The 17,300-nt window shown below is 37.7% G+C and overlaps 1 protein-coding gene across 1 annotated transcript in view; it reads right to left on the reverse strand.

Annotated features, from left to right (window-relative positions):
- The window catches only part of TXK (TXK tyrosine kinase), a 67,554-nt gene that overhangs the window by 19,494 nt on the left and 30,760 nt on the right, over positions 1 to 17,300 (reverse strand). The window contains exons 7-10 of the mRNA XM_004038640.4: positions 9,150 to 9,229; positions 8,085 to 8,212; positions 3,773 to 3,847; positions 486 to 657 (exon numbers count right to left, since the gene is read on the reverse strand). Of these exons, the coding sequence (XP_004038688.1) occupies positions 486 to 657; positions 3,773 to 3,847; positions 8,085 to 8,212; positions 9,150 to 9,229 (455 nt within the window). The remainder of the gene's footprint in view (positions 1 to 485; positions 658 to 3,772; positions 3,848 to 8,084; positions 8,213 to 9,149; positions 9,230 to 17,300) is intronic.

Genomic DNA, 17,300 nt, shown 5'->3' on the forward strand with positions numbered 1-17,300 from the left:
GAGGTGGTTAACACTTAGCCATCTGCAGACAGAAAAGCTTAAAAGAGCATTGTAACACCTCTAGACACTGTCGTGGGGCCAGAGCCCAAAAGCACTCACCCTGGCTCACCTGCATGCTCCTCCTCCCGTAAGGGATTTGAGCACACAGTGGCTGAGTAAATGAGCCACCCTCTTCACAAGGCGTTCTGCAAAGGTGTCAAGGGAATTCTCCTGTCTCATCACTTACATAAATTCTCTTATTTAATTCACACATTGATCCAGTGAGGTAGGTACTTTCATCCCATTTTATAGATGAAGACATTGAGGCTTGGAAAGGTGAAATAATTCGCCAAGGTCACACAGTGGTCAAATAATGTGCCTGGGTTACACAATGAGCTTGAGCAAAGTTGTGACACAAATCCAGGTGTGGCTGCCTCCAAAGCTCATGTTGTTTCCATGACACCAGGGCATGGTATGATATTTATCAGGGTGTTGTTTATACGTACATCATCACTTTGGCCTCTTCAATGAAATCCTCTTCAGACATGGAGCCTTCATTGATGGCCTTGATAGCTACCTGGATATGTGACCGCCATTCACCTAAATGGACCACTCCAAACTGACCGCTTCCAATCTCCTTTATAAAAGCCAACTCAGATGGATCTATCTCCCACTTTTCTGAAAAAGTAAAACATCCATGTTACAAGTAGAAAGAAAGACTGTTAAAATATTAGGGCTGGAAAATGTTTAGGAAGTATCTATTATTTGACAGAGAGGTTAAAAAATGTATAAAGTGGAGAGGATATGAAGCCATTTTAATACTCTCACTGTGGCTTAAACGTAATTCAAGAACTCAAGTTTCAAAACACAAACTTTATTTATTTGGTGATGTTTGTATAACAAATTAAGGATAACAAAACGCACTCTCTGCTCCCAAAGACAACAGCGAACACACTTCTGTGCCTTTCTAAACTAAACCTACCAAAACTAGACCTGGGACCCAAAATATTTATGTTCCCAGTCTGGTTTTTTTTTTCCTGGTGAGTAAACTTGTAAGGCAAATAAAACTGTGATTTCAGTTCTTCCTTTTGGTCTTCTCACTCCATTCCTAAAGGGCTTTTCTCCCTTGATACTTTTTCTTCTTAGGGAAAAGTCCAATGAAATCATCTAATAAACAAATTCAGTGTTAGAAATCTAACCCACATATATCTAAGAGTATAGCTGAAGTGAAATTTTTACTGTATATTTCTCATTTTATAGAAGCAAATCAGGAAAAAATAAACTGTTTTTAAAATAACCCTCTTGAAAACTGTACCAAACTTAATGGTTTAGTGTCTCCTTTTAATACAGCAATACCACCATCTGCTGGAACTTTTGAATAATGCATTTAAAAGAATTGTAAAATCTGATAGTCCCTTCTACCAGCTATGCAAAGTATTCCCCCTCCCTATAGAAGGTATGTTTTATTTTATTATTATTATTATTATTTTTTTTTTTTTGGAGGAAGGGTCTCACTCTCTCACCCAGGCTGGAGTGCAGTGGCGCGATCTCAGCTGACTACAAGCTCCACCTCTTAGGTTCAAGTGATTTTCCTGCCTCAGCCTCCCAAGTAGCTGGGATTACAGGCACGCCATCACGCCTTGATAATTTTTTGTATTTTTAGTAGAGACAAGGTCTCACCATGTTGCCTAGCCTGGTCTCAAACTCCTGAGCTCAGGCGATCTTCCCACCTCAGTCTCCCAAAGTGCTGGGATTATAAGCATGAGCCACCACACCCGGCCTCATAGGTATGTTTTAAAAGTAACATGGGAGGATATATTCATGGCCTTGGAATTGGCATAAATTTATTCAACAGAATATAACCACAAAGAAAAATATTGATAAATTATACTTCATAAAACTTCTGTTCATCAAAAATACCCCCATTAAGAAAGTAAAAAGCCACAGAAGATATTTCTAAAATATACAACCAACATAGAATTCTTATTCTGAATATAAATAAATCAACTAGAGAAGACATATACCCTAACTATTTTAAGGGTAAAAAATTTGAATGGAGTATTCTCTTATGAAGAGAATATCCAAATGGCCACTAAGCCAAATTGATAAAAATAATTAGTCATCAGGGAAATGTAAATTTAGACCATAATGAGATACTACTACACACCAGATTGGCTAACATGTAAAAAAAACCTAGAATAAAATATTGGCAAGGGCAAAGGTACGGAGCCACTAGAACTTATATATTGTTGATGGGAGTGTAATTTGGTATAAGCTCTTTAGAAAACTGACTGTATCTACTAAATCTAAATATATGCATAGCCTATGACCCAGCAGGTCTACACTTAAGCACATATCCAACATATGCTGGAATGTAAATGTGCACTTAACTTCATCAAAACACACACAGAAATGTTCTTAACAATATTATTTGTAAGAGCCAAAAATTGGTAACAACCTGAAAGGCCATCTACAAGAAGCATGGCTAAATCAGTTGTGGTATGTCATGCAGTGTAGCACTGCACCACAGTGAAAATAAACCAGCCCTACCCAGGACCATGGATGAAACTCACAGATGTAATGAGGCGAGGAGGAAGCCAGACACAAAAAAATGCAGTGTCCGATTCTGTTTATATAACGTAATCAAACCAGGCAAAACAAATCAAGCTATAGACTTATGAGTTGTACACTATTCTATTTGTTTTTAAATTTTTTAAGTTTATTTTTAAGAAATTAAAAAGAATCATGTTTAACTTAAGTAAATTGTTAATGGTAGAACTTTGTATTTTATATACTATCTGTGGGCCAGAGGAATAATACAGACACCAATAATAGCCAGAAATCTTGCTTCCATCCCACTTAACTTAATGAGATCCTGAGTCCCAGTTACGTTTTTCCCAATATATTGTGTTATTAATTTTTTCAGTACATTCTGAATCCCACTATTGAGAGAAGTTTAAAGGAATAAAATGTCACCAAATTAGAAAATAGGATTCCCTGGCACTTATTTATTCTCACAGATTTACAAATACCACATTTGCTAGAAAGTGGTTCAAATTGAACTTTGTGCTTGTTCTATTAGAAACAAAAAAAAAGATGAAGACAATACTTTCAGCAGCTCTTTTTAGTAGCTTCTCTTGGAGAGGAATCATTTCCCAGGCACCCTTGTAACCAAAGAACAACAACCCAAACATCCAAATAAAAAGAACTGTAATTTATCAAAAGGGTGAAGATTAAGGCTCCTGGTAATGTAACAGTGAAATCTGAAGTCAAACGGAAGCATTTCTCCCCAAAGTTTAAATTGTCCTTATGAGATGCACATATTTAAACATCTCAGAAGGGTGATGTAAACTTTGAGAAGAAATGTTTCTAGACAGACATTTCGGAAGTGCTGAGAGTTCAAAGAATCAATAGGGAACTTAGATTCTTTTTTTTTTTTTCCTTTTTTTTTTGAGACAGAGTCTCACTCTGCTGCCCAGGCTGGAGTGCAGTGGCATGACCTCAGCTCACTGTAACCTCCGCCTCCTGGGTTCAAGCGATTCTCCTGCCTCAGCCTCCCAAGTAGCTGGGATTACAGGCATCCACCACCAAACCCGGCTAATTTTTTGTATTTTTAGTAGAGACGGGGTATCACCATTTTGGCCAGGGTGGTCTTGAACGCCTGACCTAAGGTGATCCACCCACCTTTGCCTCCCAAACTGCTAGGATTACAGGTGTGAGCCACCGCACCCAGCCAGGTAGATTCTTTACTACTGGATTTGCTATTTTACTTCAGCATGTGTGCACACTTTACCGTAGCTAAACCCAGCTGTGGCTGGTAAACAACTGCCCATCAGCCCAACTGGATATCGGAGACGAGTCATGAGACCTAAGGAGAAAGAGAAATCAATATTTCAAGCCTAGCTGCTAATATAGAAGAAAGAATGAAATATTATAGAAGATAGTACCATTCTTTAAATAATTAGACAAACAAAATTCATTCTACCAGTTAGTCAGCAGTTTGCTTATTTTCCCACATTTTCCAAAAAAAAATATACTCATTGTATACAATTTAAAGAATCTAAGAAAGTATAAAGATGACCCTAAAAAGTCCCTCACAAAATCTTAGTATTCACAGATAGATTGTTATCATCTTGGTGAACATTTTTGCAAAAATCACTATGTGCATAATTGAAAACATGAACACATCCAATATATTTTGCAGAAATATAAATATTTTGTTAAAAGCTTTTTGCACTATGCACGTAATTGATATATGTCATTGACTATAAACAGAGCTTAAATTTATTTCCAAGATTTCACTATTATAAAATATGCCATATGTCCTTGAACATACATTTGTCTGTACTTCTCAAATTATCACCTTATAAAATGTGATTTCCAGGTCAAAGGGTATCCAGAAAGGATGTACTAATTTATTCAACCACCAACGGTGTTGAAGTGTGCCCATTTTGTATAATCTTTGTTTATTTGATTTTTAATAGCATGGTAGAGTAAATGAGACTTCATTTAATTGGGTTAACTAACATATAGATTTCTATACATCAAATGTCTCTTTTTTTCCTTTCAGTGACCCACTTAGGCATATACCTTACGTTTCAACTTAGTTTAATAATCATTTATTATTTATTTGTTCAGCTAATATTTATGAAAAGCCTGGTATGTGCTTTCAATAAAAGCTTTCAATAAAACACTATCTAGATGTTGGGAGACAGTAGGGAACAAGACTGATGATTCGGTCTTGCTCTCATGATTACATTCTAGTGAGAGGAAGAGAAAATAACAAGTGCATGCACACACAAGAAAAAGTAGATAATGATGATTAAGTGCAAGGCAGACCGGATAACATATAATTACTTTAGAGGGGGTGCTCAGGGAAGGCCTTTCAGACAAGATGACAGCTATGCTGACGTCGATTGATGAAGAGCCTTCCAGGTAGATGGAACAGCATGTGTAAATGCTGGAAGACAGAAACGAGCTTGACCAGTGTAAGAACAAAAAGAAGCACATATTAAGTGCCTATTGTGTGCAAGGCACTCTTCTAGGTAGATTCCCAAAGATCCCAGCAGATTCCAAGATGAGTAAGATGAGGACTCTGCCCACAGGGAGCTCTATCTCAGTGAGAGAAGACAGGCAGAGAGAGGCCATTCTAATGTGAAAGGAATAAGTATTGTGCTGGAGATGCATATAGGGTGCCTTGGGATGTAGAAAAAGAGCACTTGACACATTGTTGGACTCGAAGAATTCTTTGGGAGGAAATGACTGAGATGAAACTAACACATGGAGTTAACCATGGGGAGAAACTATGAAGGACTTTCTAAGCAGAGGTAACGCATGAGATGAAACTTAGAAATGTGAAGCATGATGGTGGGTACTTGAGCAAAACTCAGGAGGTAGAGCCAGACAAATTACACTGCAGAGGTAAGCAGTATTCTGGGTATGATGGGCCTCATAAGCCACGCTAGGAAGCATTACATTTTCCTGCAGGTGAGAGGAAGCTATTGAAAAGTCCCAAGTAGGAGGGCACAGTCAGATTTACCTTTCTTTTTCTTTTCTTTTTTTTTTTGAGATGGAGTTTCACTCTTGTTGCCCAGGCTGGAGTGCAATGGTGTGATCTTGGCTCACTGCAACCTCCGCCTCTCAGGTTCAAGTGATTCTCCCGCCTCAGCCTCTCGAGTAGGTGAGATTACAGGCATGCGCCACCATGACTGGAAAATTTTGTATTTTTAGTAGAGATGGGGTTTCACCATGTTGGCCAGGCTGGTCTTAAACTCCTGACCTCAGGTGATCCACCCACCTTGGCCTCCCAAAGTGTTGGAATTACAGGCATGAGCCACTGCACCCAGCCAGATTTACATTTCTGATAGATCACTCTGGTACTAGCAGAATGGATTAAGGGGAAATCAACATTGGAGGCAATAAGACCAGTTAAGAGGCTACTGCAGTTGTCCAAATGAGCAATGATTAGGGCAGCACTAGAAGGTAGGGAGAGGCAGGGATCTATAGGAGACACATTTAGGATATGAAATCAATTGCATTTGATAATTAATCAGAAGTGAGCTATTAAGAAGCATCTATTTAATTCCTATGCTTCCAACCCCTACAAGGGGCTGGATGATGCTAGTATTACCTGAGAGAGAGAAAAGGAAGAGGACATTTGGAGGGAGAGTAATGGTGTAAGATGAAGCACTACTTCCTCAGTGAAGTTCAGGGCCTGTGGGATTGCAAGTGCCTTTGTCTACCAGACAGAAGATTATGCAAAGGGAGATGCCTGAGGTGAGAAGAGTAGTGATCAGGGATGGATTCTGGAGGAAAACCAATATTTAAGGGAAGAACAGAAGTAGGGCACATTGGGAAGATCCATTAGGAACTATTGAGTTAGAGAAGGCCAAAAAGGGGTGGTGTCAAACATCGAAGGAGCAACAAGTGACACTGCCAAATGTAGCAGAGAGGACCTGAACACAGAAAGCACCACTGTACCGTCAATATAGGGGCCACTGGTCAAATATGGAGTGTTGAAAGCAGAAGACAGATCATAGATGTTTAAAAAGTAAATGGAAAGTGAGAGAGTGGAGACAATGGATGTGGACACATTTTTCCAAAAGTGTGACTTACAAGAGCAATGTGTAAAGGGAGAAAGAGTTAGGGCAGCAGGAGGAGAGTTGTTTTTGTTTTTAGGATAAGAAAGTCTTAAGCATGTTTATAGGGTTAAGAGCTAAAGGGAGACAGTCAGAAGAATGGAAGAGATACAGGAGAGAAAGGAACAGTGGATGGCAGGTAAGGGCAAGAGCACAGGCATGCCCTCACTACTACTGGAGGGAATGAGGATGAGAGGGCATGGGGACAGAAGAGGAGACGGAGGTCGCTCATGCCTGGTGACTTCACTTTTCCTAATGAGGTACACAGACAGGGGATTTGCTAATAAGGCAGTGGTTAATTTTGGTAAAGGAGTCTTGAGAATGGTAAAAGTTTGAACAGGGAACAGGAATGGATGCTCACCGTGACTCTAACACCTAGTTCAGGTTAAAGCCCTCATCTAACCTCATTTAACCTTATCACCAAAACCACTCTTTCTTTTTTCTTTGGAGGAAGGAGAAAGAGGAATGTAAAGGAGAAAACTCAGAACTGACATCTTGACTCTATCTCTAGCTACAACTAAGACCTTTATTGCCCCACCCAGATATTTTACCCTCACTCCTTAACCAAAATTCCAGTGAATAGCCATGTGGATGCATCCCACAAGTGGATAAAAATGTCCTTTGATATATTCCTGATACTTAGAACCAGTGTAATGGAAAAGTGAGCTCTTTCCAAAAGGAATATTTGTCAACACTTTTCATGAGAGAAATCTAAAAAAGAAGTGCATGACAAGCAGTCAAAATAACATGAAAAGTTACAGTGGATTCTGAATTCTGCAATACTGAGATAAGAAGATTCCCCATGGGCTCAGAGTGGTTCAGCACAGGTTGGGCAAGGGCTGAAGGCCAGAGAGGTGATTTTAATTGTGGTGGAACTTTCTGGGATCCTACATCTTTCCACAGATGATAGGTTTGCACAAATAGCAATTATTGCAAACAATGGCTGGGGAGATGGGTTAAATATGCCTCTGGTATAGTTAGGCTAAATTGTAACTGTGAAAGGCTGTGTTCTCTGTGACTTTTTATATTCTCCAAACAAGAAAGAACAGAGAGTGAGAGATATAAGGGTAATTTTCTATTACAATTGTCGAAAGTAGAGAGCAGATTTATGGGGGCAAAGGGAAAGAAGCATCATTATTTAGGGTATTTGAAATCTTATTACATTTAGCCCTATGTAAATTTCCAGAACAAATGCATAATGATTGATGACTATTTGCTTCTCTGTCATCTATCATTTTTCTAACCTGGTAGAAATATAAGAAATTGACCTACCTCTTGCCCCCAACCAACCAGAAAAATGAAGAGGCATCAATAAGAAAGATAACTGCTCAAAAGATAAGTTGTACTTCAAGCTTTTAAACTATTTCTACAGGGAGATTTGCTCCTGTTGAGTGCCTGATACCAAAGATGCATTGCCCATCAAGGGCATGGCTCCCTGACTCACCCAGCTGGAAGTTCCCCACTTACCGGCTGCATTGTGCTGGTGATACCAGATTAACTCAGGGATTGATTGAAAGGCATGTCTTTCAGCCACATACCACTGTCCTGAGTCATTCTTTTTTATCTGATAATGTTTTATGGCAGCCTCCGTACTTCTACAATCAAGAAAATGTGAATTACTAGAAATGTGAAAGATCAATTTGGATCTAAGCCAACTCATTAAACAACAGGACTCCAGTTCTAAAACTCATCCTAGCAACACTACACTGAGAAGCAGATTGGCTAAATTCAACAAGTGCCCCCCCATGCCAAGAAAATTCCTCAACTACATTATTGGGGCCTTAGATTCAAACGTAACTTCAGCCAAAGTTGTCTGAGTGACAAGACCAGTGTTCAAAAAAGTAGATCTCATAATGAATACATATAAGTACATATTGAATATCAAGTATTGGTTAAATGAATGAACACATGCACTGTAAGCAATTGGAGATGTGAGACAAGAAGGGAGGAAAAACCAATGCCAGGTGCGTTAGTTAGTAGGTTACCACTATGGGCAACTGGGGCTCAATACTTGTAGGAACCTAGGAGAGACTGGGGAACACACCTCACAATTGTTCCACTGAAGTGCAAAGAAGCTGAGATATTTATCCACCAACTCCCATTCTCTTTAACCTAGCGTTGCTCCTGGGATGTTACCTCTCAGGCACTTTCAGCCTAGCCACGGGGCCCACAAGTTCCCACAGCCAGAGAACATCCTCAGGCAGACAGACACAGGAAGCTTTCTGAGTGCAAGAGACTTTTCTGCAAGTGAATCCCAGAACAGACCAAGGGATATGAGGAAAGCGCCCAACAGTGTCTACTACAACTAATCTCCCCCTCTTTACTTTATGGTTGAGAAAAGGAAGACGGGAGAGGTTAAGAAACTTATGCAATGTCACACACAGCATGCTGGGATATATCACGGACTGGTTGGTTTTTCTAACTTCCAGGTCAACAATCTTTTCCCTAAGCTAAGCTCTCACTAACATTCTCTATGTGATGGAGACTGTCCCAGGGATTATTTCTATAGTAACTAAAATCACAAGTGCTTACCTTCTAGCTCCCATAAATACGGAAATTGTGTAGGATCCTAAATGTCTTGAATCTCTGACAATAAATGCACCTTCTTTAGACTGCAAAAAAAATCATTTATTGAATAAGTCTGTTCCTTCTTAGAAAGACAAACCTACAACTCAGGGATGAAAATCAAAGCTATATTGACTTACCATAAATAAGTGACCTGCTATATTATTAATATGAAGAATTAGATTGTCTTTACAAGTACACAAAATCTTATCTCCCTTATAGATTTAGAAGTCACACCTATAAAATAAATTGTAATTGGGACATGCATTTATAATCTATTTTAGAATACTGTTACTGATTTTTCTAAGAAAAATTCTCTATTTGACAACCTTGTACCCTACTGCTTATTTTTGTTATATTGACCAGGATAATAGGTTAAAAATCACTGTAGAATAGGAAGAACACTAAGACAGACTGACCGGATTGTACTTTGGAAGAAGAGCAACAAGGTGACAGGGAGGAACACAGCTGGGCAAGCAGGGAGTGGGGAAGGACACCAGAGTTCATGGGAAGTAGAAAGAAAGAACAGATTTGGGGGAGTCTGAAAAGAAAAGCAAAAGGAACCATATTAGTTGCAGTAGGGGTATGGGAAGATAAAAAGAAGTGGTAAAGGGGAGAACATGATAATAAATCTGAAGTTATGTTATAAATTAGATTCCTATTAACATTCTTTGGGAGATGCCAATAAAGCTGTAAATTGCTTTCAAAAAATCTTGAATGTTGGATTGTTTAGATTCGTTTGTTTGATATTGTAAAATGATTTAGCTTTACTGAGTGTGCTTATGCTCATGAAGAGGGAAAATACATCTCAGAATCTTGTCAAACCCATAGAAGCTTACACTTATAAAGTGCTGGCATTATTTACATTGTGCTTGAGAATTGCAGAACCCAAATAGCATGGTCTGACCCTCAAGGTAAACATACTACATTAAGTAGAGTCTTCTCCTTCTCATTCCAGATATTCACCAAGATATAAGCCTTATTCCCTGGTCAAATTGTTTCAACCAAAGAATCTCTTGCAGCCATTCGAAATAATAAAATCTAGCTTTTACTATATTCCTACAATGTACAAGGGTACTGTTACATACCACAGAGGACACAAGATGTAAAAGACAAAGATGAAAAAGTAAAGTTGAATGTATTGTGTATATGTATATAATACACAAAAACAAGTATATATAATATGCATATAAAGTTGCATATGTAGTGATAGCATTATAGAAACAAAGTAGAAAGGGTACAAGCAAGATTTCCTGACTACAAAGCAATAAAACCAGAAATTAATAGCAAACTCAAAAGTAAAAAAGCTCCTATCACGTATAGATTTTTAAATTTTCTTTCTCTTTCTTTCTTTTTTTTTTGAGATGGAGTCTCACTTCGTCACCCAGGCTAGAGTGCAATGGTATGATCTCGGCTCACTGCAACCTCCACCTCCCAGGTTCAAGCCGTTCTCCCTTTCTCCTGCCTCAGCCTCCCCAGTAGCTGGAATTACAGGCACATGCCACCATGCCCGGCTAATTTTTGTATTTTTTGTAGAGACAAGGTTTCACCGTGTTGGCCATGCTGGTCTCGAAATCCTGACCTCAAGTGATCTGCCCACCTCAGCCTCCCAAAATGCTGGGATTACAGGCGTGAGCCACCATGCCCGGCCTTTTAAATTCTCTTTCATATAGCTCAAAGAAATTCAAATAAAAGCAAAAAATATCTAGAAAGTAATAAGGAAACATCACATATTAGCACCTCTGCTATGCAGTTCAAGCAGTACTCAGAAAAATAAATTTATAGTCTTATTATATCAACAAGCAATAGCAATAAAAATAAGCATATTCAACTCAAGAAATTAGGATTAAAAACTATAAAATAAGCCCAAGTCAAGTAGAAGAAATAAATTAATAAAGACAAAATAGAAAATAATAAATTATTAAAGTAAGAATATAATATGACTAGTAAATTCAAAATCTGGTTGCTTAGGGAAAAATAATAGATAAACTGCTAATTAACCTAATCACTAAATAATGGTGAAAATCAATCAAAAATAATAAGTCACAAGGAGAAAATTATCAAGGATCCAGTAAAAATTAAGGAATTTACTTGATTCTATACAATAAATTTGGAAACTCGAATGAAATGGATAATAAACTAGTAAGACATAAAATTTATCAAAATTGAATGCAGAAGAGTTAGGAATCTTAATAGACCTGTTGAGTAGAAAAATTGATTGGGTTTTTAAAAAGCTACCACTTTTTTTTTTTTTTTTTAAACAGAGTCCCACTCTGTCGCCAGGCTGGAGTGCAGAGGGGCCATCTCGGCTCACTGCAAGCTCCACCTCCAGGATTCAAGCGATTCTCTTGCCTCAGCCTCCTGAGTAACTGGGACTACAGGCGCCCGCCACCATGCCCAGCTAATTTTTGTATTTTTAGTAGAGGCGGGGTTTCATCATGTTGGCCAGGATGGTCTCGATCTCTTGACCTTGAGATCTGCCCGCCTCAGCCTACCAAAGTGCTGGGATTACAGGCGTGAGCCACTGCACCCAGCCAAAAGCTACCACATTTTTTTTTTTTTTTTTGAGACGGGGTCTCGCACTGTCGCCCGGGCTGGAATGCAGTGGCGCCATCTCGGCTCACTGCAAGCTCTGCCTCCTGGGTTCACGCCATTCTCCTGCCTCAGCCTCCCGAGTAGCTGGGACTACAGGCGCCCGTCACCACGCCCAGCTAATTTTTTGTATTTTTAGTAGAGACGGGGTTTCACCGTGTTAGCCAGGATGGTCTCGATCTCCTCACCTTGTGATCCGCCCGCCTCGGCCTCCCAAAGTGCTGGGATTACAGGCATGAGCCACCACGCCCGGCCAAAAGCTCCCACATTTAAACAGTACTATAGTCACACATTACAATGTACTGAACCTTAAAGAAAAAAATGGTATAGAGATGAAACTATGCCACAGCACATGACATGAAAAGAAGAAAAACTTTTCAGTTTGTATGTAAAAAATGAGCTTAATATCAATAATCAACAGCACAGCCAGAACTGTGCACAAAAGAGAAAACTACTGACCAGTCTTATCAATGTAAAAATTCTAAATAAAATGTTAAGAAATAAATCCCATGGCACAAACGAATGATATACCATGACCAAGAAGAATTGCATGACGAATGTAAGAATAATTCAGTATTTGGGATTTTATTAATATAATTTATCATATTATTAGGTTTGCGCAAAAGTAATTGTGGTTTTTTCCATTAAAACCACAGTTACTTTTGCACCAATATATATAGCAGCTCTAAGGAGAAAAACCACATGAACATCCCTAGAGATGTTGAAAAGCCATTTGACAAATTTCAACTTCTAGTATCAATTTTTAAAAATTCTCAATAAAATAGGAATGTGTGTGTACTTCCTTAACACAATAGCACTTACTCACTTTAGTCTCAAATCCAGCATCGTGCTATATGTGGAAATCATTCCAAATAAAATCTGAAAAAGGGCCGGACGCAGTGGCTCATGCCTGTAATCCCAGCACTTTGGGAGACTGAGGCAGGCAGATCACTTGAGGCCAGGAGTTCGAGACCAACCTGGCCAACATAGCAAAACTCTGCCTCTACTGAAAATGCCTGTAATCCCAGCTTCTTGGGTGACTGAGGCATGAGAATTGCTTGAACCCGGGAGGCAGAGGCTGCAGTGAGCCGAGACTGCGCCACTGCCCTCCAGTTTGGGCAACAGAGCAAGACTGTCAAAAAACAAACATACAAACAAAAAAAAAAAAATGGGAAAAAAGAAATAATGCCCACTACTATCATCACTGGCATTTCATACTGTTCTGGAGACACTAGCCAATTCAACTAAGTGAGAGGCAAAAATTAAAAGTACTATATTAAAATTATAAAAGAGGAGCTGAAATCATCACTGTTGGCTGCTGATTGTATACTGGAAACCCAAGAGAATTAACTGAAAACCTACTACATAAAACATGAGAATTCACCAAAATTATCAGTTACAAAATTAATTCACAGAAATAAAAAGCTTCATAAGTAAAAACAAGATACACTCATTTATGACACCAACACAAAAATGAAATACTTTAAGATAAACTTAAAAATAAATGTGCAAAAGTTGTACAAAGAAAACTCTAAAATGCTCCTGAAGAATACAAAAATGTTTGCTTTTCTCATTAGGTGTTTAATATACCTGTGGTTATTTTTCCAAGAGGCATGAATCTAATTTTAATTTTTTTATATGAATATCAATATATGGGTTCTAGAAAAATGGATCCCCAAACCTCATTGATTTGTAATGCCTGAAAATTTTTTCCCAAATTAATCTGTACATTTAATGCAACCAACCAACAGGAAGATTTTTAAAAATGAGACAAGGTGATTCTGAAGCTTATATGGACAAAAAATATATATTAATACATTCAGAATATTTCTGAAAAAGAATAATGAGGGAGGCTAGCCACACTAGAGACAGCCTCTGTACTTAAAACAGTGTAGTAGTCCTCTATGAGGACTGATCAGTAAAACCAAGTAGAAAGCCCAGATATAGTCCAAAATAGGGATTTTGTTTATTATGACAGTGGTATCTCAAATCAGTGCAGAAAGGTGGATGTTTGGTAACCATCCAGAAAACAATAAAGTCAGATCCATATCTCACTCCTTACATCAGGAAAAATTACAAATGGATCAAAGATAAAAATGCATAAAATAAAACCACTAAAGCGATCAAGAAACATGAGAATTTTAATAGTCTTCAGGCCAAAAGGCCATAAGACAATAGAAAAACTGCAGGAAATAATGCCACATGTCACAAAGGGCTGATTTCCTTAATATAGCTTCATAGGTCCAACAAATTCTGAGAAAAATATCAAAAACCCAATAGAAAACTATGCAAAGGATATGAACAAAGAGTTCACAGAAAAGGAAATACAGACATATAAAATTTAGCATATAAAAAACGCTTAGCATTCCCAGAATACAGGAAATGCAAATTAAATCCACACTGAGATGAGGTGTCAGAGAGCAAAGATCCAGATGTTTTCTATAAAGTGCTGTCTGAAAAGGTTATGGGAAAACAGACTCGCTTACATTTCTGGTAGGCATATAAATTGATACAACTCCTACTGAGGACATTTCAATACCTGTTAAAATTAGAAATGTATATTTCATTTGACCCAGAATTTGCACCTTTGAGGATTTATCCTATAAACCCATATAAATGGGAAAAGATATGTGTATAGGTTATGGATGGTAGCATTGTTTCAACGGCAAAAGAAATGTATACTATTTAATTTTCATAATGAAGAATTGGTTTTAAAAATTGTGATACACTCAAACTAAGGAACACTATGCAGGTATAAAATGAAGGAGGACATGTTTTGTGTACTGATGTGGAAAGATTCTAAATATATATCCTTATGTAAAAAAATATATATATATAAATATATATAGTATGCTATAGTTTGTGTAAAAGTAACAACACAAGAAAATATATTTGAACTTACTTGTGTATGTATTAAATATCTTGTAAAGGACACAAAATAAACTAATAGTAGTTTTTCTGTGGGTAGGGAAATTGGTGGCTTGCAGACAAGATGGAAGAAAACTTTCCAAAATCTTTCGATTTTGGACCACATGAACATACTCACTATTGAAATATGAAATAGATAAAAATTATAGGATATTGCCATGAATTGTCTGTGCAATAAATTTGAAAATAAATTTAAAATAGGCAGTTCTCTAGGTAAATATAAATTATCAAACATTTCAAAAAGAAAAGGAAATTCAATCAGTAGTCACGTATCTACCTGTTTGCAAAAGCAGCATATCTGGACTGTTACAAGACAGTTATAGTAGCTAACCAACCAATATAAACTATTCCAGAGATTGGAAAGAGAGACAAAGCCCCATCCCTTAACTCATTTTATGATGTTAATGTAACCTTTACACTAAAACCAAAGAGAACAGAAAATTATAAGCCAGGGTCCCTTTTGAACACAACAGGATAAATGCTGAATAAAATATAAGGAAACCCAAACCAGAATATGTATTTTAAATGTCTTATGACAAGTAGGATTTAATCCAGGTGTATTTTTAAAATAAAAATTAGAAAATATATAAATTAGAAAAACATTTTTAAGATACATAGAAAAAATATGTATATTTTAAATATCCCATGCTTTATACACACATACACACTCATTTCTGATAAAGACCCAGATGTGGAAAGCAAATCCTTAATACATTTAAAAGAGGATAGAAATCCATTAACTACTCCAAGAGGAAGAAAAATTTCTTATACTAAGAAAAAAAAAAAGCACAGATAATAAAGGAAAATTTGAGAAATGTGACCACATTAACCTTTTTAAATTCTATGCAAGAAAACAATACAAAGTTTTCCTAAAAGCCAGAAACCAGAAGAATATATTTACAACATATAACTGACAGAAAAGATCGGTATTCAAAATATTACTTTTTTATTTTTTATTTTTTTAATTTATTTTTTTGAGATGGAGTCTCGCTCTGTCACCCAGGCTGGAGTGCAGTGGCATGATCTTGGCTCACTGCAATCTCCACCTCCCAGGTTCAAGCGATTCTCCTGCCTCAGCCTCCTGAGTAGCTGGGATTAGAGGCGCCCGCCACCATGCCTGGCTAATTTTTGTATTTTCAGGAGAGACGGGGTTTCATCATGTTGGCCAGTCTGGTCTCAAACTCCTGACCTCAAGTGATCCACCTGCCTCGGCCTCCCAAAGTGCTGGGATTACAGGCTTAAACCACCACCCCCAGCTATATTTTTAAAATATAGACTTACAAGTTTAAAAGGCAAGCACTATAGAAAAATGGACAAAAAATATTGACAGGCATGTCACTGAAGAGTAAGCTCAACTGGCCTACAGACACTTCAAAAGTAACTCAGTTGCACTGGTAATCAAGAAAATGTTTGAGAAGGTGTACAATTTCTCACCCAATGAATTGAAAAAAAACTGTGAAACTACTTGCCACCTGCTGGCAAGAATGTTGGAAACCAGTTTATCTCATTCACCACAAGAGCGTGAATTAGTATAACCGTTTTGAATCATGTTTTGAAAATATCTAATAATGTTAAATCTGCACATACCCTGTGACCACATAATTCCATCTCGCCCTTGTGTACAAGATGACATTTATAAGAAAATTCATTGCAGCACTGTTTGTAACAGTAACAAATCAGAAACATTTTGAATGTTTATCCACATTGAATACAATTTTATATAGTCATATGAAATATGCTAATACACAGTTAAAGGAATGTATTTGATCTATAGTATATGTACCCATAAAGGTACTTTGAAAACATAATGTTTAACTAAAAAATCAACATACATATGATCTCCTTTCTGTCAAATGGTAAAATAAAGAAAATAATGTTATAGGTTGTTTATGTGCCTGCATATATGATCAAAATACAAACACATGGACAAAACAGGAACATACCCTTCTACTGTGATTGCCTCTAGGGAACGAGAGAGGACCAAAAAGATGAAGGGGGTGGGCTTCAACTGTATCTGTAATGTTTTATTTATTTTTAAAATGTCATGGCCAAATTTTAATATTTGCCATATCTGGGTTGCGGGCCTGTGCGTATAATTCCCTGTTCAAGTCTCTGAAAAGAGATGAGACCCTTGCCTTGTCTGGCTTCTTGTCAGATGCAGAAGCTCTTATACTGAATCTGCACAGCCCAGTGATTTGGGCCATATTACCTGTGACCAGTGTGCTAACTGTGGACCTCCTCTGGGACTTTCCTTCTCTCGTTCTGCCCACCTGTCATAAAATTTTATTTCTCCGTGTTGGACCTATTAATGTCACCTCACAAAAGGCCATTTGCTGTGACCATACCAGGAAAATAGCATATTTTCTTTCTGCCACACTCAGTTTCCTCCAAGCAAGTGAGGCCTGTCCAACCTCCATCCGTGGTCACCTGAGGATGGGCCTGTGTCCCTCATTCTCTGCCTATAGCCCCTGCTATGAAGTAGGTCTTCATTGTACCCTGAGCCATTACTGGCATTGAGTTTTGAGTTACAGAACTGATTATTTCTCATTCGCATTTCTAGATTTCCTCAATATCCAACAGCAGAACAAAATGACACAC

The sequence above is a fragment of the Gorilla gorilla genome, chromosome 3 (assembly GCF_029281585.2).
Source record: "Gorilla gorilla gorilla isolate KB3781 chromosome 3, NHGRI_mGorGor1-v2.1_pri, whole genome shotgun sequence".
In the NCBI taxonomy this organism is placed as follows: domain Eukaryota; kingdom Metazoa; phylum Chordata; class Mammalia; order Primates; family Hominidae; genus Gorilla; species Gorilla gorilla.